General features: G+C 37.6%; 3 protein-coding genes across 3 annotated transcripts; 2 read left to right on the forward strand and 1 right to left on the reverse strand.

The window, feature by feature from the left end:
• Positions 1–924: 924 nt before the first annotated feature.
• LOC137946541 (D-amino-acid transaminase, chloroplastic) lies at positions 925–3,326 on the reverse strand. The gene is made up of 5 exons (XM_068792883.1): positions 3,134–3,326; positions 2,931–2,986; positions 2,325–2,503; positions 1,364–2,037; positions 925–1,175 (listed from the first exon to the last, which is right to left on the reverse strand). Exons 1-5 carry the CDS (start codon positions 3,315–3,317, stop codon positions 1,081–1,083), a joined length of 1,188 nt encoding a protein of 395 aa, XP_068648984.1. The 5' UTR covers positions 3,318–3,326; the 3' UTR covers positions 925–1,080.
• Positions 3,327–7,766: 4,440 nt separating this feature from the next.
• On the forward strand, positions 7,767–15,835 carry LOC137946479 (uncharacterized). Its single transcript, XM_068792790.1, has 4 exons — positions 7,767–8,477; positions 13,497–13,577; positions 14,836–15,514; positions 15,590–15,835. The coding sequence occupies exons 1-3, from the start codon at positions 8,105–8,107 to the stop codon at positions 15,246–15,248; spliced, it is 867 nt and encodes a 288-aa protein (XP_068648891.1). The 5' UTR covers positions 7,767–8,104; the 3' UTR covers positions 15,249–15,514; positions 15,590–15,835.
• Positions 15,836–16,835: 1,000 nt separating this feature from the next.
• LOC137946503 (uncharacterized) lies at positions 16,836–24,998 on the forward strand. Its single transcript, XM_068792830.1, has 7 exons — positions 16,836–17,509; positions 19,280–19,611; positions 19,733–20,072; positions 20,722–20,870; positions 20,997–21,090; positions 24,385–24,456; positions 24,734–24,998. The coding sequence occupies exons 1-7, from the start codon at positions 16,991–16,993 to the stop codon at positions 24,776–24,778; spliced, it is 1,551 nt and encodes a 516-aa protein (XP_068648931.1). The 5' UTR covers positions 16,836–16,990; the 3' UTR covers positions 24,779–24,998.
• Positions 24,999–25,192: the final 194 nt, after the last annotated feature.

Here is a 25,192-nt window from a genome sequence, read left to right on the forward strand (position 1 = left end):
TGAACAAATGCGGCTTTTAGCCAGTCTTGTTCCCCCGCGTGTACGTCACACGTGCCAAAAAATCTCTCTCATTTGACTTTTTTTCCTACTAAAAATGCGTAACCCAATAAAATCTGGAACGATTTCGCTAATCGAGAAAGGGTTTAAAATGACAATTATAAATTTAGAATTAGATAATTTTGATTTGACAACCACTACCACTTGTTTATTGTGGCTCGGTCGCTGATGCTGAGCCAGGGCACGGTCGGTCCAGCCTTTGTGGACCTTGAGTCGTAGGTTCACACATCTAAATGGTCTAGGGTGGCTAATGGTCTAGTTCAACTTGGATAGAAATCATAAGTACTCACTTCACTAATGACACCATTAGGCCCGAAAAGTAAATACATGCAAAACGGCTATCTTAGTCGTCTGATCAATGGCTAAGATAACCGTTTGGCTTTAAAAAGCATGGCTTTCGTATAGATGAATGACCAGTGTGCACTTGCATAGGGAAGGGAATAGCAAGCTTTTGTTCTTAGCGTTTAGCCTATTCTGAAAAGCTATATTCTACGCAGCTGTTGCGAAGACTTTAACAAATGGGTAGTTATGCATTTGCTTTAGGAATTTTTTTATGAGACCAAGGAACACCTTTATGCTCGGAAAGGAGGCAGAAAGAAACAATTCGCGAGGTCATATTCTTCATTAGCATATGATTTTCCGCCTTTTTTTCTTTTTTATGTTATCTTTGTGTATCCTATTAGTTCAATAATTAAACAGATTTTGTCTCATTATTTGTTGATCTCTAGAAACAAGAATGCATAATGTAAGGTAAGAAACGGTGCAGAATGCTTAATTCACTAAAAGGTTTGAATTGCTCACTTGCAGCCTTCTAGGAATTGGTTCCTTCCAATCAAGGGAAGAAGCTGAATTAATTCTTTTCAGGTGAAGAAGAGAGGCAACATGATCTGGACAATCCATATGGACCAAATGATTTCACAAGGATACACGTTAAGGATGTAAACTGTTTCTGAAAGACATTAACTCTGGTTTCGGGATCGAGAATCTTGCAATGACAAACGAAGAACAGAAAAGCTTTGTCAACTAGTAAGGAACTTGTACACGGACAGTGGCGGGTCCAGCTTTCATGTCCTCCAATATGAGATCTAGAAGGGCCCGAGCCACAGGACCTTCTTTGCCTATAAAACAGCCAAAGTGGAATCTGTTAGATTTTCCAACTGCCAAGATGGATCAATTAGCAATCAGACTACTATACAGTAAATAATGGCAATGCAAAAATACTCATGTTCATGATTCAAACAAATTTTCTATACAGTTTGGAAAGGTCACTGAAGTGGATATTAGGATAACAGTTAACAGTTCTTACCATCACCTATGACTTGATCGTCCCACTGCAGGACAGACTTCACAAGTATCCCACTTCCAATAAGCATCATTTCATCAGCCTTTTTTCCTTCTTCTACTGTCACATTTCCTAGCCTAATGCCACTAAGAATTCCTTCTTTCACCAATTTCTCGGCCAGAACCAACACTCTTTTTGCTGTGCATCCACCAAGTATTTTGTCAAAGTAAGGCGTCAAGAGCTCCTTTTCTGCTGTCACAAATCCCACATTCATGTTGGGCCCCTCAGCCACATATGATTCATCATCCAACCAAATTGCTGCAAATCTTCCTTTTTCTTCTGCTTCCATACTCGAAAGCACATTTGGGAGATAGTTTACACTCTTCATGACTGCAAATTGAGGACTCTTGATAGGGATAGATGAAGTTATTACTTTAATACCTCTTTGTTCTCGTGGAGCTTGGCTTTTGATCACAATGGCATAAAGAGAAGGCCTACGACAACCAGAGGAAGATAAAAGGAAGTCCCCAGGTCCTGCAGAGAGCCAATACCTCAATGACCCCTCCTTACACTTTGATGCACCTACTGTTTGTATCAGTATGCTTCTTATGATAGATCGATCAAATGGGTGTTTGATCTTTCCCATAGATGCCGACCTTAGCAAGCGATCAAGGTGTGGATCCAACTCATACAGATAACTATCCAAGAAAAAAGCACAAAGATGATAAATAATTGATTGGTTAACATTAACTGTTTTATGTTTACTTGTACAGGCAACTGTTGATTGACTTCTTAACAACGATCTTACTGTGAGCGCCAGCAAAGCAATGCATCTGAACAGCAAGATCAGTGTAGTATACTTCAACGAAGAGACGAGAATTTAAATTCATGCAGGATAGAGAAATAGATAAACAACTTAGTCTAGAACACACAGAAGCCATATCTACTTTGCCAAGAGCTGGCAAACTTCAGAAGCACCTCTTACCCATCCATTATAGCTGCTGTATCAAAAACTCCATGCCCCCTGTGGACCATGTGGTCATCCATCGGAATCAGCATAAGTGAAGGATCAGTGGTGATTCCTCCAATGACACTTGAGTACATGGCGAGGAAGCTCTGATTCCTGGTATGGGTTTCTTGGCTCACTTTTAGCCTCTCCATGACCTGGGAATTCACCATTTTCTGGTTACTATAAAATTGCAAATACAGTAATTTGACATCAATCATGTTTGAAGAAATTTTGGTTACATAAATTAATAAAATTAAGAATGTTATGACAACAATAACAAGTATATAGCTAAAAACAGGAATAACATTTGTTAGAGCATAAAGTCCAATAATAGTTTTAAATTTAACATTGGAAGATAGAATTCCCTTCACAAAAAAAATAAAAGAACCCAACACTTCAGTCGTCTAAGTTTCCATATCACTAAAGAAAAGCTTGTTGGTCCTAACATTCTTTGCTAAATAGATCTTAGCATGATGCCCTTGATAGATGCTATGCACTGCAATCACAACTGAAGAATAAACCGGAGATTCCTTATACCAAGTCTGAGTCTATACAGTCAAACAGGAAAAAAAAAAAAAATACCTCCGAACGAGAGAGAAGAGGAACATTGAAAATATGGGCAGCCGCAGCTTTGGACTCTGCCCAATAGGTAGCACATTAGTCAAAAAGACATTCGGTATGAATGAAAACAGAAGTTCTTGTAATAGTTAGTCACAAAGACATTCAGTATGAACTGAAAGCTCATGCTGGATCAAAAAAGAGAAAGAACGAGCAGCGAAGTTAACCTGCAGAGACTTGAAGAGTTTGAATGTTCTTAGACGATCTTCCATCAATCTGAAATCTCACAAACGAAATGTTCGGACACAAAAGTCTGAGATCGGAACCAAGTTGCAAAAACCGTCGAGCAAACCTTGAAGATAGTGGACCATCCGAGGTGCAAGATGGCAGAAACGTCAGGGAGGACGCCATGGGAGACGGAATCCGATTCCAATTGTGAGAATGAGCTGTCTGATGTCTGAACCATCAACTCTTAAAAACTGACAGCATGGACCTAGAGACGGACTTCGTTTCTTTACGACAGCGTACGTGTTAAGGCCGGCCAGGATTGTGATTAGAAGACACATAGCCGGCGCAGATCTGGGACCCCCACAAAGAAAATGGGTGAGGAAGTGACAAATAAATTTGTCACGCTATCGTAAATCGTAACACATGTTCATGGCTGCTTGATCCCAAGATTCCCATTTCGAAACTTTCGATCATTTAAACGTATAATAAAGCTACCAAACTCTGACTCCCCAGACCCCTCAACGGGACGTAGAATCTCATCATTCCACGTATGGTGCACCTTCCTATATTGAGATTTGGCTCCTTCCCCAATTACCCTTGCCTGCTTCAGCTCCTCCTCCCTTTACAATAGATGGTTTCAGAGCCTGGCGCACGGCAGTGCGAGTAGATATTTATATCAGATATCAATGATGAATGATCGCGGAGATCGACTTCCACTGGAAGATTTCTCTTAAACGTCAAAAATAGAGGAGAAATGGGAATATAACCGTCGAGCAAACAAGGATTTTCTTGGGAGGAGAAGTTAGCTGCCGGAAGTGACCGACAGAGTGGGGACGCGAGGGTGGAGAAGAGACGAAGAGGGAAATCCTGGCCGAAGACGAAGAGAGAATCATGAACAAGGCTCCGCGACCCGGTAGTACCGTGACGGGTTGTTCGACACATATGGGCCAAGATCTCGGACAAATAGCCCATAAAATGGTCATCTAGGCCAAAAATATAAAAATTTCAAAATTAATCAAAAAGTAAAATTTACAATAGTGGTTAAAGGTGAAAAAAAATCGAGACCATGTCATCATGGTTTATCAGGCATACGGATTATAAAAATACATAATAATAATTTTTTGGGTGTTTACGTCATTTTTATAAGAAAATTTTTCTTTTGATTCCTATTATATATAAAATATACATATATATATATATATATATATATATATATATATATATTACACAGGTGCATGCCCAGGCGTGCAAGCATATCCAGATAGTTGGCTTATAGTCTCAAAAATTCAAAATTTGAAGTTGGGGGCAGTCTAAATGGATTTGGATTGGATTTTAAGGCATGTGGGATAATGACTTATTTGAATGTAAATAAATTTAAGATTTACCTCGTTTAGGTGGCAATTTCTTAATAGTTAGAGTTTGAATAAGGGATAAGGGGTTTTATCCCTCTTTGACCTAAAAATAGGGTGTAAACTTGATGTAAACATCATCAAATTCATGTTTAGAGTTATCCATTCATGTGAAAGACTCATTTCTCTTCACTTTAGTTTAATTCCTTCTTAAAAGAGAGGCTGGCTAGTTTACTTTTCTACAAAAGTAAGTTAGGCCTCATATAAAGGATTTGGTGGTGGGATAGTTGGTGTTCTACAAATGTTTAATTTTGATGAGTTGGTATCAGAGCAAAGGTTCAATTCGGACTAGTTGGTACTAGAGCAGATACAATTTCAGCCATGGCTGAATTGGAACTGACAATGGAAATTGCTCAAAACAAAGTTAACAAGAAAATCTTTGAAATCGATTATTGTTTAACTTATTTTGAATTTTGTCTCGAGAAGGTGGAGTACCAATACTCGAGCTGGGAGGAGAATATTTAAGAAGTGGAAGACTTTCGAGAACATAGGCTTAAAGCAATTCAATGGCTACAAGACGATATGCATGTAGCCGTTGTAGTTCTAAAGATGGATACTCGTAACGACCTTCACGAGATGCGACAGAGTTAGAAGAGATGTAGACGAGAATGACAATTCTTGAGCGAGCTGTTTTGAATAGAAAAATGGTTCCTTCGCACATGAAGATCAAGGTTCCTGAGCCTAAGGTGATTGAGAAATTTTTATGGCAAGTTGAGCAGTACTTAAAAGCTTAAAATCTCATGGATGAGGAAGTAAATGTTAGTATTGCATCTATATTTCTCATTGTTGATGTTATATTGTGGTGGACAAGGAGGTTTATTGATGTTATATTGTGGTGGACAAGGAGGTTTGGTGATGTTGACAATAGTGAAAACTCAGTTGACATTTGAGAGGTTTTTAAACACGAGTTGAAGCGCCATTTTTTCTCGAATATGTCGATTACCTAGCTCGAAAGGAATTGAGTGCATTGAAGCAAAAAGGGACGATTTGTGAGTATATTAAGTCCTTTACTTCTTTAATGTTAAATATTTCTAACATGACCGATGAAGATTGGTTGTTTTCTTTTATTGCGAGACTTCGTCCTTGGGTTGAACAAGAGTTGAGGTATCTCGAGGTAAAGACACTTGCAATTGCTTTAGCCACCGCAAAGAAGTTGACGGATTTTGAGAGAAAACCCATTGATAATGCCGCCATATCTATAGATAGAAACGGGAAAAATGAGAACTATAAGAAGAAGTCTTCTTAAAGACAGACTTCCAAGAAAGACGAGGGGCACCATAAAAATGGAGAAAATAAGAAGAACTACATAGAAAAATGTAATCTTAATAATCAAAAGGTTACTTGTTTTCTTTGTGAAATAGATCAATTGGTGAATGAATGTCTAAGTAAAAAAAACTATAAAATGCTATCAAAGTGGACAACGGAGTCGGGCAATCAGGTGACAATCAACACGTTGAAGAATGTCAAGTTGGTTCGTTGATGTTGCTTGGCTCAATTCAAACAATGGTTGAGAAATTGGTAAGACCTAAATTGATTTTTCTTAATATTGCTAAATGATGGCAATGTGAAAACTCTCATTGATTCGAGAGCAACCCACAACTTCATCTCGGAAGAGGAAGCAAGACGATCGCGCTTAAGGTGGAAAGTGACTGACAGTCGAATAAAGGCTGTCAATTCCGAAGCCAAAGCTATGCTTGGGGAGACCAAGCATGTTCATGTCGTCGTTAGGAAGTGGGTTAGCTTTTTGAATTTCATTGTAGCTCATTTGAACAATATTAATGTAATATTTAAGGTGGATTTCTTTTGTAAAAATAATGCCTTTGTAATGTTCAATATGATTATGATAGGGATTAGGGATGATGAAGGACTTTGTGTAATTTTCGGTACAGGGGACTATGTAAAGGGAAAAATGGGAATGCTTTCAGCTTTCCAACTTAAGAAAGGTCTTAAGGGTGGAGAGTAAAATCTTCTTGTTTCTTTGGCAGGTGACGAACAATGGGTTGAAAGTCAATCCATATCGGCGAAGGCGAGGAAGTCTCAAAAGACTTCATGCCAAAAAAATTGTCAAATAATTCACCTCCACGGGGGAGGTTGTATACATGATTGGGGGCGATCAAAGTGCCAAAAACATTAACTTTGGCACAAATTCGCATTGATCTAAAGGTGCATTGGAAGCAATTTTAGGAGGAGCCAACGAACCGGTTTTTCAACTTGAGCATGTTCGTGTTTGTGTTGAACGAGTATGCGACGGAGGAGGAGGAGTTTGTGATGGGATTGCAGACTCTTGTGTCATTTGATATATTTTTTAGCAAGTTCGGGAGAAGTCCAATTGACTTGCGTTTTGCCAAACGATGGAGGGAGCACATCGATTTGGTAGGTGTTTCTTCTCAGCCAATGCGATGATGATGTTTGCATTATTGTGGTGGGAGAATGTTACGTGGGCACGCAACCTAGGTCTACATCCCATGTACCTAAGTAGCCCAGGAGCGCGGGCCTGTCCACATGGTTGGTTGATGAGTTCAAAAATTTGAAAATTTAAGTTGGGGTCTATCCAAACATATTTGAATAAGTTTTTTTAAGGATTTTAGGCATGTGGGATAATACTATATTTGAATTTGAATAAATTTAAGATTTACCTTGCTTAGATGACAATTTATCATTTGTTAGAGTTTGAATAAGGGAAAAGGAAATTTATCCCTCTTTGGCTTAGTTTATTCTTAAAGAGAGGCTGACTAACTTATTTTTCACCTAAAGTAACTTAGGCCGTATGTTGAGGGACTAGGAGTTTTTTCTTGCTCGATCTAGCAGTGGTGACACTTAGAGTGTGAAGTGTGAAAAAGCAAAGGTGTCAATCAGACCCAAAACCGAATGAGAAAAATAGTTTTCCACCTCAAGATTAGGACTAATCAAAGTTCTTCAAGTTGGGTTAGGTCAGCCATGTTGAATCATTTCAATTGGAGCCAAGGCTGGATTCGTGGTGGGTTGGAGTGGACTCAACCAAAACAAAACCTCAATTCACCATCAAGACGAGTGTCCAATATGCCAAGTCGGAGGTCAACTTCTAGAGTCTATTTTAAATTTAATTTAACTTAATAAATATTTTCATTCATTGTTCATATAGCACAAACAGAGTTTAAATATGAAATTTATGTACTCAGCGTTGTGACTTGTGACAATATTATTGTCTTTAATTTTATCTATTTTCAAATGTTGAGGAATTGTAGATTGCTAGGCTCTTACTGAAAGGTTCGGTCAAGAGAACGGACAAAGCGTAAGAGTGCCGAAATCTGGAATTCCAAAAGCTGCTCACCAGATCTCGTACGGCGTGCTGGCGCACAGATTTCATCGAATTTCATTGACCAGAACCGTAAGGAATAAGCATCTACTTCTAGAATTAAAATCCTGCCACTAGAAGTTGAGAAAGCAGGAATCTTCTTGTTTTGTCTTCGGGTAGCTAGGGTTTCACCATCTGGTTTCCATGTCTTGGAAATCGGGAATTAGGCTTGAGCTGTTTGTTGGGCGAGCCTGAAAACCCTAGATATTATTCGAACGTTTCTGACCATGGCTGTCATTAGCGATGCGCTGAGACAGGCCTTCATGCCGAAACGCGACTACGAGGGTCTCCGTGAGGACGAAAAAGCTTGGGGCCGTCTTCAGAGGCCCATCATAATTGGAGTGATGGCGATTCTGTGTCTCGTGATTCTCGTGCCGGCTTTTATCAGTTTAAGGATTGTTTTTCCGGTAGATGGGGTGAGTCGGCCTTTCTGTGAGGGCAGGCGAATTCAAGCTCTAACAGTGAATTCGAGCAGGGATTCTGATATATTTCCTGGAGCGTTTTATCTGACGGAGGAAGAAACGGCAGATTATTATTGGATGGTTGTGTTTATTCCGTCGGCGCTTGTGTTTTTCCTGTCGCTTGTTTATCTTGTGTCAGGTGAGTTTAAAGTTTCTTCTCCTAAAAGTTTAGCTTGGTGATTGACTGGCTTTTAGGTTGTGTTTTCTCTCTTATTGTTTATTTAAATGGATAACATAATCTCTCTCGACAGTCCGCACTTAGATAGGGAGAATAAATTGCTCTAAGTGTGGTCTTCGTCAATGCCACTATCCGACGGCCATTGGTTTTGTAAACTGTGGTTGTGGAAATAAATATGGTCTGCAGTTGAGGATGCTCGGGAAGGATCCCAAAATCCGGAAAAAGTAGTTTACTGTGATGTTGGCAAAGATATTGAATTTTTCCTTGCAGAAGGATGTTTTTATTGTGCTTGTTATGTATTTGAAGAGGAGGGGCACGTGGAGTTCAAAACAGAGATAACCTAGCAGGGGGGAATGTATACTGGATTCCAACTTTGGATTTACAGGGATATCATTCTCAGTGTAAAGACATTGTCACTGGAAACCGGGATAATGTTTCATCTTCGATACACATCAGGATCACTAACTCCAGCCTTTTTTTCTTTGGATCAGCTATAATGTAGCATTCTGGGAAAAAGAGGGTTTGACTAAAGTTTAAATGTGCTCCCTCCTGCATTTAACACACAAGCTAATTACGCCTATGGGTACTTGGTTGTAGTTGGCTTTTGTGTGCAATAGTGTGAGAAGTGTGAACATATAAAGCAGTAAAGCACCTGATGTAATAGGACAACAGAGAAGGCTGAACTAGAGATGGCACTGACAAATATGGGGCAGCATGGTGGTGGAGGATTCTTGTATCAACACTCAACGTAGTTAGGAAATGGCAATGGAAACTTAACATAGTTAGGAAAAGGCTATGTAAACTCAACATAGTTGGGAAAAGGCTTTGTAGAAAAGAAGTGGATTGGGGTGGGATATTTCACCCCTACATGGGGAGTGGGGATTTAGGAGAGGCAGAGTTCTCAATAAATACTTATGTTTTGCGAACGACATGGCAAGAGAAGGGGATATAAGGATGATAGAGAGATGAGGGAAAGAAAGAGAAAATAATGACAAGAAAGAGAGAACCAATATCTAGTCATAAATTATGATGTTAGGATTAATTACATAAAAGAAGTAGAAGTCCTTAATTAATGTAGATTGCAGTATGTGAATAAAAATAGGTGCTCTTGTGGAGGTGGTAGTCTTCTTAGTGATATTGAAAGCCTATATTTAATAAGAAAGAGATGTCTTCAAGAATTCTTGCCTAACCAATTCTTCGATTAAATCCAAAGTGTTGAAGTGAAGTTAAGTTCAAGTCCATCTCAAAGTTACTAGTTGAAGTATGAAGGCTTTTTCTCAACTAGTAACATTGAGATTTTTCCCAACTTTATTCTTTGTGGGATTATTTCCCTTAACATAGAGCAAGCAAAGAGAGTCTAGAATATGGTTAAAAAGATGAAGATCATTAAAAAAAAGAAGGTAAAAAAGATAATGTTAGAGTGTGGAGTTTAAGGGGGGGTTAGTCAACAAACTTGGCACATGAACTTCAACTTCAAATTCATTTGAATCATCTACATGAAGTTCAACTTCAAAATTGGTATTAGTGTGGGCGAGTTCATGTGCACTGAAAAACAGTTTCTAGTGTTAGTGCCCCAAAATTAGAAAAATATAAAAAACAAGAGAATGAGTAACTTGTAATAATATACTTAAATAAAAAAATACCTAAACACCAAATTAGGTAAAAGAAACATGATTACTACACTAATAAATAATTTAATGTATAATTAAAATATATTAATATACTTATTAATTAAATTACATATAGGGAAATGAATGGTGCCCTATTGTAGGGTGGATATCTTTCTTGTAAAATGAAGATTCGTTAGGCGAAGGCTTTAAAAGTTTTCATTTTACGATTAGCTGCAAATTCTTATTTACACATCGCAAAGTACTAAGTGAATTGCATTGTTGTGTTTTATTTTCTTAATTACAGAATTTGATTCCTATATTGGTCACTTAAAAGAAAACTTATATTGGTCCTTTAAACAAAGGCTTTAGATTTATAGAGAAAGCTCTCATCATCCACTGAAGGTCTCGTTACAGGTATAGACCACCTCCCCAAATGTGCTGTGTAATTTATACATCTAATAATTCCTCTTCCCATGGGTCCTTCTGGAAAATCAATAACTGATATGCTACCAGCATCAAGTTGAAAGGCATACATTCTTTGGACAGCTTCAATCAGTGCCCGATCAGTGCAACATGAACTACAGGATGTCCAACAACAACCACATACTTCTCTGCCTCTAATTCATCAGACAATTCAGCAAGCAGTGAATTCCAAGCTTTCTCAACTTCATCCCATAGTTCTGCTAGAACTATTTCACCGAAGCCGTTGGCCCAACCTGGCTGAAGAAGTGATGCATCCGTAGTGTCCTGAAACATACAGAGTTTAAAGGCAAGGCTTAAGGAATCCAACCAATTGCACTAAGATCTAACGGTGTCAAGATTTTACCAAAAAATTCCTCTCACGATTCGGTGCACATGTCAAGATAAAGGAGTCTTTGTCAAACCCCAAAAGTATACTTAAATACGAGTATTGAGACTAACAAATTAAAGGTAGAAATTTCGATAAGTTTGGAGAAAAGGTTGATAAATGACGAAACAAGAGAAGAAGAGGAAGAAGAAAGAAGAAAGAATGAGGGAGAGGAGAGTGGCTGTTAGGGCTCAATTTATTTGACTATTCACCCGTCCTTTAATTAAGGAAGAAATTTATTATACAGATGCAACTATGTAAATACCTTCTGTCTAAATAGTAACCTAAGGGGAAGTAAAATTGCCCTTGGTTTAGAGAAAAGGTTGATAGATGAGGTAATAAGAGAGGAAGAAGAAAGAAGAAAAAACAAGACAGAGGAGAGTGGCTCTTAAGGTTCAATTTATTTCAGTGTCACCAACCATCCTTTAATTAAGTAAGCACTTTATTATATAGAGACAATTGTGTAAAGACCCTCTATCTAAACAGTTCCCTAAGGGGAAAGAAAAGACTAAATTGCCCTCAGTAAGCTCATCACTTCTAACCATGAGACAAACTTAAATGGTACCTTGCATAATTGTGAAAGAAGGTGCCCAACTTGAAGCTCTTTTATCATGCTGCTCAACCCCATTGGGCAACTTGTTCCCTATATTGACCTGCTCGACCAAGAGATCGAGCATTTTGTTGTCTTCTTCGAAGGTCCAAATGTCATATGATCGAGCAGTTTGCTGTCTTCTTCCAGCCATTTATAATCTAAATCCGAGATGGTCCTCATGGAAAAAACTTTATCAAACAACCTTTACCCGTCATAGTAACTAGGGACACATGGAAACACAAACCACAAAAAAAAAACCACGAGGTGGATATTTATAACACATGAATCTCCTCACTACATGGCAAAATCATTACATAGCACTTCAAAATTATTCAACAACATTCTATAGCATTTCAAAATTATTCAAACCTATTCCATTGCAGATGCACTAAACAATGCAAAAACACACTCATCAAGTCCAAATTCATCGAACACCTTTGGTAGAGCCCCATATGACTTCGCAATCACTACGAACTGTACCTCGTCAGTGATGGGGGTCGGGTTTCGTTGGCTAATGGACGCCCGTGTAGGTGACTCAACCTTGTTTGAACCGGACTAAACCCCCTAAACTCTAAACCCTATCACCCCAAACTCTAAACCCTAACTGGGAACCATAATTTTTTTTAAAAAAACCATAAACCCTAAACCTAATTGCTATTAACCCTAAACCCTATCACCCCAAAAATTGAGAACCCTAAATTTTTTTTAAAAAACCATAAACCTTAAACCTTTAAATACCCTGAACCATACCCTAAATACACTAAACCCAAAACTATTCCCTATAAAGACGAAAGCCCTAAATCCTGAAATTATGCAACAATCAATACAAATTAAGCACACTTAAATTAAAATTAAATCAAATATAACAATATATTAATTGAAAAAAATTAGGGTTTAGGCTTACCTTATGAAATTTGGGGAAAATTAAAGCCCAATGGGGAAATCGAAGCCGAAAAGGGAAATCAAGGGAAATCGAAGTAGAATCGAAGAAATCGAAGCCTAAATGTGGAAATTTGAAATCAAAATGGGGGAAATCGAAGGAAATCAGGAGGTCTTTTAGGGGAAAAGAGAGCAGCGACAGGGAGAAGGGTGTGGGAGGCCGAGAGGGAAAAGAGAGCAGGAGGCCGAGTGCGAGAGAGAGAGAGGGAGGCCGAGAGGATGTTCACAGCGAGAGGGCGAAGGGAGAAGCGAAAGGGAGAAGAAAATGCGAGAGGAAGAAGGAGATCGAGAGAGAAGAGTGCAGGAGTGACAGAAAAAAAAATTTCAGCCTCCCGCAACGACGTGCCCCGACGCTTCACTGGATGATTTCCAAAAAAACTACGGAATCCTGAATCCGAAAATTAAATTGTGGGTGTCATCTTCAAATTCATTTGGTTCATCAACATGAATCGGGCTCTAGTGCACCACTAACGACGTCAGGAGATGAACTAAGTAATGCGGCTGAAGTTCATATCCTGATTCAAGTTGACTAACCCCCCCTAAGTCTTCTAAATCCTCTATCATTGAAATAAGCAGAATGTTCCAACATCAATATGTTAATTAATGCAACACCTTATTTGTGCTTCTTTTTCTGTTCTCTAATGAATGAAATTCCATGCTCCATTAAAAGTCATTTTACATCACACACCATGTTAAACATCAAAAGGCCCTTTGACATTGATGAAATACCAAGACAGTGTTTTTAAAAAACAAAAAGACGCTGCATACTAGAATTTGAATTACTGACATGAGGCTAGAGATTAGATATAACATTCAAAAAAAAGCTAAGGAATAAAAATTATAGACTAATTAGGAAAAGATAATTAGGATAATTAGTGTAATTTTATTTGAATGTATAATTATAAAAAATCTTTTGGTTTTATCATAAAAATGTCTTGTGTGGTCTTGTTAATATTGGATTCAAGATGCATAATAGTTTGAGCTGCATATAGGTATTGCTGTTGCATATTCTGCTCCAAGTCGCCATGGATGCTTAAGGATAATGGAGAATAACTATTGTGCTTCTAAGCGAGGTAAGTTTTTACCATGAATTTGATGTAATTTGGTACTGAAAGGATGAAAATTGTCAAGTGATAATCCACTTCTATGTGTTTGGTCTCGCAATAAAACTAATAGCTTGTTTGTCACAATACATTGTCATAGATGCATCAATTTTCAGATTCAATTCAAGTGATTGAACAATTCGGTGATATTTAAGGATGAGTTAGGCATTGTAGCAAATGGACGTCACACGTGTGTTTAAGAGACTTTCGTTTGAGAGAAGACATGAACGACAAAAGCTTTCATTATTTTACACCTCACGGTGAAAGCATGACTACGTGTCACATATTTATTTGTGGTCGTTCTGCGAATGATAAAATCCAGACTTGAGTCTTGAACCCAGAACCTCACACAAGAATCCCTCTCCTTGTGAGCATTGAGCCTGACCTAATTGATGTTTGCATTTTTTGAGTGTCTCTAGCACTAGGCACACACCCTCACACGCATACATATGTAAGATACACACACTACCATACTGATAAGCACACGAATTAGAAAAAAGGAGGTTGGGCTCAAGTTGAACCAACTTTAGCTGCACCTAACGTTTTCCTTTTTTAGAGAAGTTAAATTATTTAAAAAATGCCAGTCATCTCATTATTTTCCAAACACAACCATACGGGGGATCTATATATATATATAGGAAAAAAAGGGTATGGATGCAAGTCCAGTGAAGCTAGGTGTACCCAATTATTAGTTTCACATAAAAATTTAATTGAATTACTTAAAACTTATTTCTTCTTATTCTATATGTCATATCTCATGCATTATAACTGATATTCAATTTTTCATATTTTTATTATTTTTATAATAAAATAGTAACAATGGCATTGTTGTAAATACAACAAAGCAACTGACATCCTTGTACACAGTATAATTTTTTTCAGATGAAAAGTTTTGAGTGCAGCCAAATAGTCCAGATTCCTTTTTCTTGTTTGTGTGTGTGTCTATATATATATATAGGTTCTTTAGAGATAAACAAGTGAAGGTGCTTACTACAGTGCTTGTGATTTTTACAAGTTTGATGACAATTCTTGAGCTCTGACCATCTCTGTCAAAATTTGTTTTTGATCTGTTGATTTTGGGCCTTCCTATGTAAGATTTTCTACCTACATATCTTCTTTCTTATTATGATCTTTTTTTTATTCTGTTCTAAAAAGGGTAAGCAAAAATGAGCTGGGTTGTCTTGTTTTTTCTTACTTGTTGATATAAATTCCATATTATCCTTTGCAGGTGGAGTCCGCTGCCTTTCAATACTAAACATCTTCTTTGCCATCATCTTTGCTCTCCTTGCATTGTTCTTAGGTTCAACTCTTCTCACACTGGGGAATAGCTGCTCTGCACCCTTGTTTTGGTGCTACGAAATTGCCTCATGGGGGTTGGTCATTTTGTACGGTGGAACTGCATTTTTCTTGAGAAGGAAAGCTGCTGTGATCCTTGATGAGGGTGACTATGCTGGACGCAATCTTGGGCTAGAGATGTTGGAAAGTGCACAAGAAGTGAGTCCAGAGATGGAGAGACGAGTGGATGAAGGCTTCAAGGCATGGATGGGTTCTTCTCTTCTTTCTTCGGATGAAGAAGATGGTCCTGATGATTATATAGAGGCTCATCCGATTCAGACTATCTCCGGCAGGGAAAGAGGTTGAACGTTTGTCAATATTCTCCATTTGTTCTGTTGACCCTCACCACCATTGCTTTCGGTAAGCAAATATGCTGCCACAGATGGGAGGACAGGAAAGTTGGTAAGAGTTCTTGAAATCATGGCTTGTACTGTGGTCGAAGGGGGGTGAAGTGATCTACCCTGAATATTCCAACCACGGGACACTGGTAGGAATGAATTCATGCATGTAGACTATGTGCGTCTACAAAGTTCTGGCCAGGAAATTTGGTCTCAAAGATGAATCATGTACATGTAAGTATACAGCTCGAACTTTCTATTCCCAGCTTGTGTACTCTAAATTGCTGATGATGATTCACCTCTTTTCAGGAGGCCTTTTCTGTTCTTTCCTCTTCCCAGAATAGATTACAGATTTTGGTCAGATTGCAGTTGTGTCCTGCATGTGTTTCGTCAAAGGGTAAGCCCCCATATTGATATTGTATATTTGATCCATGTGCAAAGGAAATTGTTTGAGGAGTTTAGTTTGTTGGGAGGAAAACATAATTCTTTAGTTTTTGTTCATTTTGGTAAAGGCCAACAGTCATATAATCTTGGTAAAAGAAAAAGACTTCTCCAAAACGATATGCGTAACACGTATAAGAGATTTTGATCACTGCTAGGCGACTTGCTCCTAGTTTCTTGTTAAAATTTTGTTGACTATTTACTTTTAAGCATTCTCTAATCTTTAACCTATTTAGTGGGAGGACAAATATGCTGAATGTGGCTAAAACTGAAAGAAATGGTACTGGAATTTACTCTTCTCGAAAATGGACATCAAACCAAGCGAAGCTTTGTATGAATTTGCAGGGGACCCAGCAGACTCGAAGCTTTGTATGAATTTGCAAGAGATCGTGAAGTTGAATTCAAATTATTCATGAACCGGCTCAGTTCGATGTCACCCCTAATCAGAATGAGACCCATATATGCAATACAAATGGATATAACTGACTAATTAGAATATTCTAGATTGAGGTTCTTACTTTTTCCATTTCAACAAATATAGGCAATATTAATTCGCTTGAGAGCTCTCTATAAGCAGCTGGCACAGATTTGAAGGGTAAATTATCTTCGTGTGTTTTAGATAGCTGAAGTGAACTCAAGCCATGGGATATCAGAGGAATAATAATGAACTGGATTATATATGCAAGGGGGATGGGAGGAGTTAGACAAGTTTAGAGGAAGCCTGGGTATTTTTATAATTGAATATTTACAAAAACAAAATAATGCAGCTAAGCATGCAAATTAATTTAAAATAGCTCCATCACTAATATTTTTCAAACAGGCACAAAGCTTTGCTATCCCTAAACCCTAAACCCTAAACCTTCCCTAAATACCCTTCAGATATGCAAAATAATGAGCTGACTTGGTTGACTTTGCCGAGATGAATGATCAGGGGGGTATTTTCTTTACAAAAATCTTGAATCAAGTTTTTTTAGCAATTTATACTGGGCTTAGCCCATGTTTTTCGTTCCATTTGTCCAAAATGAACTCTTGACTGTTAAGCCCACCTGAGCCCACTTGGTCTCTAGTATCTAAATCTTTGTACGCACTGTGCAAGTAAAGCCCACCGGCCGAGTGTGCCACTACTCTTTTGCTGAATGCAAAACCCTAACGCCTCTAACTCTTCTCTGCTTCTTCAAGCTAGACTTCCTTCACTCAAGAATTAGCAGAGGGAAGCCGTAGATAGTCTCCAATTCTCGCTCTGCACACGGTATACTCTATCGTTCACCAATGGCGTCTTACGACTACGACGACGTTCCATACGAAGATCGTCCACAGGACCTTGGTTACGATCCCAACTTCGTCCCTGACTCCGTCAAGACATTCGTCGTCCACCTCTACCGCTACATCCGTGAGAAGAATGTGTATGAGATCCACCAAATGTACGAAGGAAGCTTTCAGAAGCTGAGCGACAAGACGTTCAAGGAGAGCCCTTGGCCGTCCGTCGACGCTGTGGCGCCTTACGTCGATAATGATCATGTTTTCTGCCTTCTCTACCGGGAGATGTGGTTTAGGCATCTCTATGCGCGCTTGACACCGACGTTGAAGCAGAGGCTTGACTCTTATGATAATTACTGCAGTTTGTTTCAAGTGGTGTTGCACGGGGTGGTAAATATGCAGTTGCCCAATCAGTGGTTGTGGGATATGGTGGACGAGTTTGTGTATCAGTTTCAGTCGTTTTGTCAGTACAGGGCAAAGATGAAGAACAAGACAGAGCAGGAGATTGCTTTGTTGAGACAGTATGATCAGGTGAGTTATGTCTTTTTTCCTCCCTTTTTGTGAAAGGGTTTGTTTGCTTATGAATTTGATGTTATATGAACGATGAACTCTAGTTGGGTATTTCTTTTCAACTGCTTGATTATATGTGAGGCTGTCAGATATGAGCTGCATTTTGGAGGTGTGAGTGGTTCGGCGCGTTGTAGGAGACTATTTTTTGAACATCAAGTTGGGGATATCATTGTTTTATTACGAAATAGGAGTTTACATAGCCAATAAGAAGGGAGAGCTGATCTGTATTTTCTTAACTTATAAAAACTCCTGCTCTTCTACTCCCTTTAGCTTCCTAAAGAGTCATTTCTCGTCTCTGACTTCGGAATGGAAGTTGGGGTCCTCCTGATTACTGTAATTCGAAGATTGGATGCTTTTGCGGCGAATGTTTGCATGTCCGACCAAATATATTTTGCTCATGGGGAACCTGGATGGAATTTGGAAGTTGAATCACAGGAAGCTGTTATCTGAAGAAAATTGATGAAAATTGAAACTGTTATCTGAAGGAAGCTGTTTCTGGATTTGATGGCAAGGATTCTCTCATTGGCATGATATTTCTGTGTTGAGTATAGGTGTCCTCATTGGTGATTTCATTGGATGGGAAAATATGATTTACAGATACTCTTGAGGAAAATGTGCAATACATCATGATAAATATGGAAACAAAAGAGAATGGTAGCAGAAGAAAGACAGTTAGACCACCTTTGAGGGTAGGTGAGTTTCTGAAGAAAATTTAATAGCAAGCATTTGCTGCTTGATAATTTATACAGAGTTATGTTACTGATATATGCACCCAAATTTAGGCTTTATTACAATAATTGATAGAACTGATAGTTATTTTTGTTCACCTGAGTTCCCCAGTCTTCATCTTGATCTTTTGTTATATTTTTGTGCACCATTATGCATAAAGTTGATTTTAGTACAGTTTTTTGGAATGGAGACACCTAGTTGTGTTGAATCCTTGGTTTGCCATATTGCAATTGGCTACACCAAAATCTGATAGTCTGTTACATCCCATATTGTCCTGTTCATAACCTGATATGTATTACAGGCTATGCAGTCCATGTCAGTGTTACTTTAAACAATGGTTTAATATTCTGGTTTCTGACTGTGTTTGTGGAAGTGAAGTTCCTCTAGTTCTTTTTTCTTTCACATCATGCTCGTCAGTGAAATATTTCTTTAGTTTTCGACAACATGCTATCTTGGGAGGTGTTCTTTGACTTTTTCTTCTGTTTTGGTTATTGTTAGGTTTTGCAATCTTGACTTTTTTTTTTTGAACTAATTTTTTTATTTAATACAGTATCCCAGTTTGGGGGTGGATCAGATAACTTTGGCTTTTGTTCACCATCTTTTCCCTTCCATTGGGTTGAAAGTATTAGGAAGAGGCTTCTTCATCCCTAAATTTGTGTAATATACATCTAAAGATGGTTTAAATCCAGTCCACCAAGACTCTGCTATTTTTCAAAGATTTATTACAGGAGGGAATAGTGTCATTCGTAGCCCTCTTGAAAAAAAGCTGAATATCATGCAACTAAAGTGCAATGGAGTTGTAGAATATAGAAGAGTATGACAGATGAATACACCCTCTTGGATCATTTGTAATAATCTTGAGATTGCTTTTACTGTCTTTGTTGGATTCTCCAGTGAGTGGCAGTTCTTTTTTTTTTTTATTCGTTTTGCACATTTATGTAGTAGAAAACACTCATTATCTGTTGGCCTTGAATCACTCATGAGAGTTGTGGTTTCTCATAGGCTTGGAATGTGTATGGAGTTCTCAACTATCTGCAAGCTCTAGTGGAGAAATCTACGATCATTCAGATCTTGGAACAAGAGAAAGAAGGCCTTGAACAGTTCACCGTGAATGAAGGTTATGACTACAATGGTGGTAGCAATGTTTTGAAAGTTCTGGGTTATTTCAGCATGGTGGGGTTGCTGAGAGTTCACTGCCTTCTGGGGGATTATCATACTGGTCTCAAGGGTTTGGCTCCCATTGACATTAGCCAACTAGGTGTTTATGCAAATGTGACTGGCTCACACATTACCACCATATATCACTATGGATTTGCAAACCTCATGTTACGGAGGTACGTGCTCTAGATACCTTTTGCTTCATAAACAGTTGTAAGATTAATTTCTTCTCTTCCAATTGTTGTTTCTTTGAGGAGTGCTCCATGAAATAGCATATGCTGATAGAATATTTTGTAGGTATGTGGAGGCAATTCGTGAATTCAATAGGATTCTCCTTTATATTTGGAAATTCAAACAGTATCATCAGAAATCTCCTCAATTTGATCAGATTTTAAAGAAAAATGAGCAGATGTATGCCCTGTTGGCGATTTGTCTTTCTTTATGCCCTCAAGTGAAACTCATTGAGGAAAATGTGAACAATCAGTTGAGAGAGAAATATGGTGAAAAGATGGTGAGGATGCAGAGATATGATGACGAGGCGTTTGCTCTTTATGATGAGCTTTTCTCGTATGCCTGTCCTAAGTTTATTACTCCTTCAGCGCCAAATTATGATGAACCTCTTGTAAATTATAACCAGGTACTTGTTCTCTCTCTCTCTCTCTCTTGTAAATTATAACCAGGTACTTGTTTTCTCTCTCTCTCTCTCTCTCTCTCTCTCTTTCTCTCTCTTGTTTTTTGTTTTTTTGAATGTTGAATACACATGTGCACACAACCCTTAACCCCAACATTTTTATGATCTTATGGTAAATACTTACTGAACTAGTTTCTTGTTGAGTTTTTGTTCGGTGTAAAAGATGGATGTGGACTTGGCTGCACTTTAAAATCAGAGTTTGGAATGTTTTTGCCATTATTTAGAGAATTTAGCTTTAATGTCCATATGAGATTTAGCATCTTTATAGAAGCATGTTATGTAGCTGTTCTATTTGATTACATAAAAAAACAGAAAAACTTGTATTGAGAATAAAGAGAAATACATTGGATTCATACCTACATTCTGATGTATTATGATGAATTTAAAATGTAAGGCCTTTCTAGAAATGAAATTCTTGAATTCCTTAAAGCTGTGAGAAAAGTACTTGAGGTGCGACACTGCATGCAAAATTTGGTTAAAAGTTGAGATTTGTTTAAAGCATTTCTTTGTGTTCTTTGACTATAAGGTTTGTATTGAATAGTTTCGATCAATTGGCAAAGGCATTTGACTTAGCTAGTCTTCATCTATGGTGCAGGATGCTTATCGACTTCAGCTAAAAATGTTCCTTTATGAAGTAAAACAACAACAACTGCTGTCAAGTGTTCGAAGCTTCTTGAAGTTATACTCAACAATTTCAGTCGAGAAGCTGGCAGCTTACATGGAAGTGGATGAACCCACTTTGCGGTAAATCTTCTGATGCTTTGAGTTAAGAGTTTTTTATGCAATTATTTAGGTAATTTGATGAGCATATTTCCATCTTTATGTTTTGTTCTAAATTCTGTGCTGTATGTTGACTTCTTGTGCTTGCAGGACAATTTTGATGACTTACAAGCATAAAACACATGCAGTTGAAAGTGATGGAAAGATTGTTTCTAATGCAGACGTTGATTTCTATATAAATGAGGTATTTCTCTAATCAAACAATTTTAGGTTTTCGCTTGATTTAGGTTCTTTCTTCACTGGCTATGAATACTTGGAAATTGCAATTATGACATGTGCTATGGGATGTTATACTTAAAATGGATATTGTGGTCATTTTAGTGACAAAAATTACTTTGGCAATAGACCTTTCCTTGTGTGATGAATCAAAGGTGGATTTTATTATATGATATCTTACTATTTTTTACAATTCATATTGTTGAATTTTTGGAGAAAAAAATAATTTATTAACTTGTATAATTTGAGTACATTGGGCCTCTATTTATAATAGAAGAAATACATAGAATCATAATGAAATTAAACTACTCAAGTCCCAAATACGCCTAAAACAGTACTTCTAATTATAATTAAACTAAAAAAAATTAAGGATAACTAAAATAACCTAAACACCTTTGAATTGAGACATTTCTGTGAGACTTCTTCCCATGAGACTCCTATTTGATTTTACTGTATTAATTCTCCTTCTTTGAGACTTTTTTATGTGAGAGTCATGTAAAACTCCTCTTCAACACTTCTCCTCAAACTGGAGTTTGTAACTTCAACTTGCAAGAAAAAATATTCTCGGTCTTCATTTTTCTTTGGCAACAAAAATTCTTTATTGATGCAAAAACTTCAGTTTTTGTTCTCCCCTTCAATATTCTAGTCACATAAAAGTTTACCACAAAATGTGGAATTAAATAATTCTTTCTTTGTGATTCTTTATCTACTTCTGCCCCTCGAGCTGGGTATAAAAAGGAATTAGACTCTTAGTTTGGACAAAACAAATATAAGAGAACAAAAATCACTCTTAACCATACGAGAAAACTCCATAAACCAGTCAAAACAGTCACGGTTTGAAAGAAACTCTGCTCAATTTCAAAGGTGGAAAAGGGGCTTAATTTAAGACATGAAAAAGATTACTCCTTTTTTAAGGATAAATCAGATAATCACCTCATGGGTGACGAATAAAATGATTTAACTCATGTTGGATATTGGACGCACTCCTATACTTTGTAGGTAGTGGGTCTAGGCATTGCTTCAGAGTGATGAAAAATAAGATAAATTGAAGATATATTAGAGGAACCTAAAGATTGGAGCACTCATACTTCAAACGGAAGGAGGCAACATCTCCTCACTTTCAGTAAATCACTCATGGGTACCTCTATGCTGAGTCTTGGAAAGATGATGCTCTCTGCCTGTTCCAGTTTCATCCTGTGGGGGCTTTGGAATGAGCGGAATAGAAGACGATTTGATGCAAAAAGTGAATCTGGAGACCGGGTTGCGGACAAAGTGGTTGGTCATATATCTACTTGGCTTTTAACAAAGAAAACATTTTCTCCCTATCTGGGTTCCTTCATTCGTGAAAATTGGAGAAACTTGGCTTTGATACACATTGGAAAAAAGCCTCCGGTCATGCAAGAATGGACTCCTCCGGCTCCTCGTTATCTCCAGCTAAATTTTGATGGTTCATCTCTTGGCAACCCTGGTATTTCTGGTTATGGCGGAGTAATTTCAGATCATTCCGGCAATCAGCTCTTCATGTATGCCGGCCCCCTTGGTATTTCTAACTCTACGAATGCTGAGTTACAGGTTCTCCTCTCCGGTCTTCGTGTTTTCAAAGATAGATGCAGTGAGCCCCTCCAAGTTGAAGGGGATTCAAAAGTGGTGATTGGATGGTGTGAGGAAGTGTCTTCTCCTCCATGGAGACACTGGGATACTTTTAAGGAAATTTTAGATATTACCTCAATTGTTTCTTGTTGTTGGACCCATATTCCGAGATCCGCAAATTCGACGACAGATGTACTTGCCAGGCAGGGAGTTACCCTACAATCCCTGGTTGTAAGGGAAATGCTCCCTCAAACTTTGTAATTTTCTTCTGTTTTATTAACACATCTTTTTCAAAAAAAAAAAAACCGGAAGGAGGCAACAATGCAACAACTCGTACTTCCAAGAAAGGAGGCATTCATCAAATTAATAGATTAATGAGAGTGACTAATTTTGACACAAAACAATGATCAAACAACTTTGAAGACCCAATTTCAATTGTGCTTTTTGAAATTTTTTGAAGGAATTAAGTAACATCTAGTGGGAGCAAAACATTTACCACAATTAACCAAAAAATAGAAAGTTTTGGGGGAAGCTCAAAGACACATAAGGGCAGTAAAACAAGTCGAGTAAGAGAACTTGCTTAGCCTTGTCAATGGCAGCAAGTTAATAAAATAAAATAGAGAAGTCCAATAGAAGGAAAAGTGAGAAATGGACCCTTCTTCTCCGTTGTTTCTCTTTTGAAACAACCTCAAACCCTAATTTAGGGTTTCATGTAGGAAACAAGTTAATTTTATCCAGCGAAAAAGGTTTATCGAAGAATGAATTTCAAAGGAATTTCTATCCATATAGGAGTGAATTTATGACATACAAATTGAAGGTAATGGTTGGAGAGACACTTTGACATGCATGGCTGCTACATGGTACATGCAAAACAAATTTTGATTGAGAAGAAAAGACTGATGTGCATGCATGTGAATTGACAAGGAATGCAGTTAAAAAAGAGCCTAGAAATTGTGTACTCAAAAGAAAAAATAACCAGAATTGAAACGTGTAGATTTAGTTTTGAGGAATGCTTAAAATTCGGATTTCCGTAAGCAACATACTTCCAGCATGACATTTCTCTCTTTGGAAACATTGGATTGAGAAATGGTTTGTTGAGTTAGAAAATAGATTCACACAACGCTTTCTTTAGAACTATATATCTTCATATAGAGTCTTGTTCTTAATGGCATAAAATGCCAAAAAAAATGAAGTTTGTGCTGTCACTCAAACCTTTCCTATTGCCTAATCTTTGCTACTTCAGATGTCAATTTCTCTTTTTAGAAAACTTTGATTGACAAAAATTCTTTTTGTGTTGGAAAATGGATTCAAATACCTTTCCATCAATATATAATTTGTAGTGTGGAGGTGCAAACTTCAAGGAAAAAACAAGTATTTGGGATTGAGGAAGAAAAAGAAGAAAACAAACCTAAGCTAATAGAGATGACAAATAAGAAAAGGATCGCATTATCTTTGTGGGTTGACTGATATCATGTTGATTTTTTGGAGAAGAAAAATAATTCATTGACTTGTGTAATTTAAGACTTCTTCGTATGTGAGTTATGTCTTTCATAATTGTTCTTCAACATATACTACTGAAAAAAATCTCTTAAAAGTTTTTGGATGATTTTTTTAGACAAAAAAAAAAGGGATCTTTTAATGGTTTGGTGAACAAATTTCTCATGCTTTACAGGATACTGTTCATATTGTTGAATCAAAAGCAACCAAACGCTATGGTGATTATTTCTTGAGGCAGATTCTTAAGGTATGTGAAACGGCTGACTTTTGCATCTATTTGTTTACATAGTTGTTTGTGTATATTTAATGGGGTTGCCCCTGCCCTTTGCTCTAATACTTGGGAGAGTTTTAGGGAACCGGTTCCAGTACACTTGTCCCCGCTTCCTGATCTACACATGTTAGGAAATGTGCAGCTAATGCAACATCTTTGCCGCTTCATTTTGATGGGCTGATGCATTTTTATTCGACTATGGACATTCTTATCTTAACCTATTTAAGGTTCGTTTCTTCTTGTATCTTTGCAGTTTGAAGAGATGATCAACAGGATGGATAGAGTGAAGCTGGAATGAGTTATCTGTGCAGCATTTTTGCTTCACTCGTTGACAGGAGAAAAAGCGAAACAGATATTCTTCACCTTCTTGTACTACTGTTGATTATATTGCTTTTCCTCTATGGTGGGTTGTTCCACCTTGGGGAATTTTTTTATTTATGGCAAATTTTCATGTATTCTGACTTGTCCTTAGTATTCATTTTCACCTTTGAAATTCTCCTTCTTTTTCCTAGTAAGTGCCTCATCGAATATTAAAGGACTTGTAGGCTAGTTTGTACATTTCCAGTAAAACATCTCATTAACACGTCTTGGCCAAAACAAGGTCTCGGCTCTTAGCCATCTTAGCCATCTTAAGTGTTTTCAGAGAACCGAAAGTTTTGGACACAGTAGTGAAACAACCTGCTGTAATCTGAACGGGATTAAGTTCCACTGA

This window comes from Aristolochia californica, unplaced genomic scaffold, assembly GCF_029961685.1.
Source record: "Aristolochia californica isolate CCGP_79_NKW_82.1479 unplaced genomic scaffold, dmAriCali1.0.hap1 SCAF_12, whole genome shotgun sequence".
In the NCBI taxonomy this organism is placed as follows: Eukaryota; Viridiplantae; Streptophyta; class Magnoliopsida; order Piperales; family Aristolochiaceae; genus Aristolochia; species Aristolochia californica.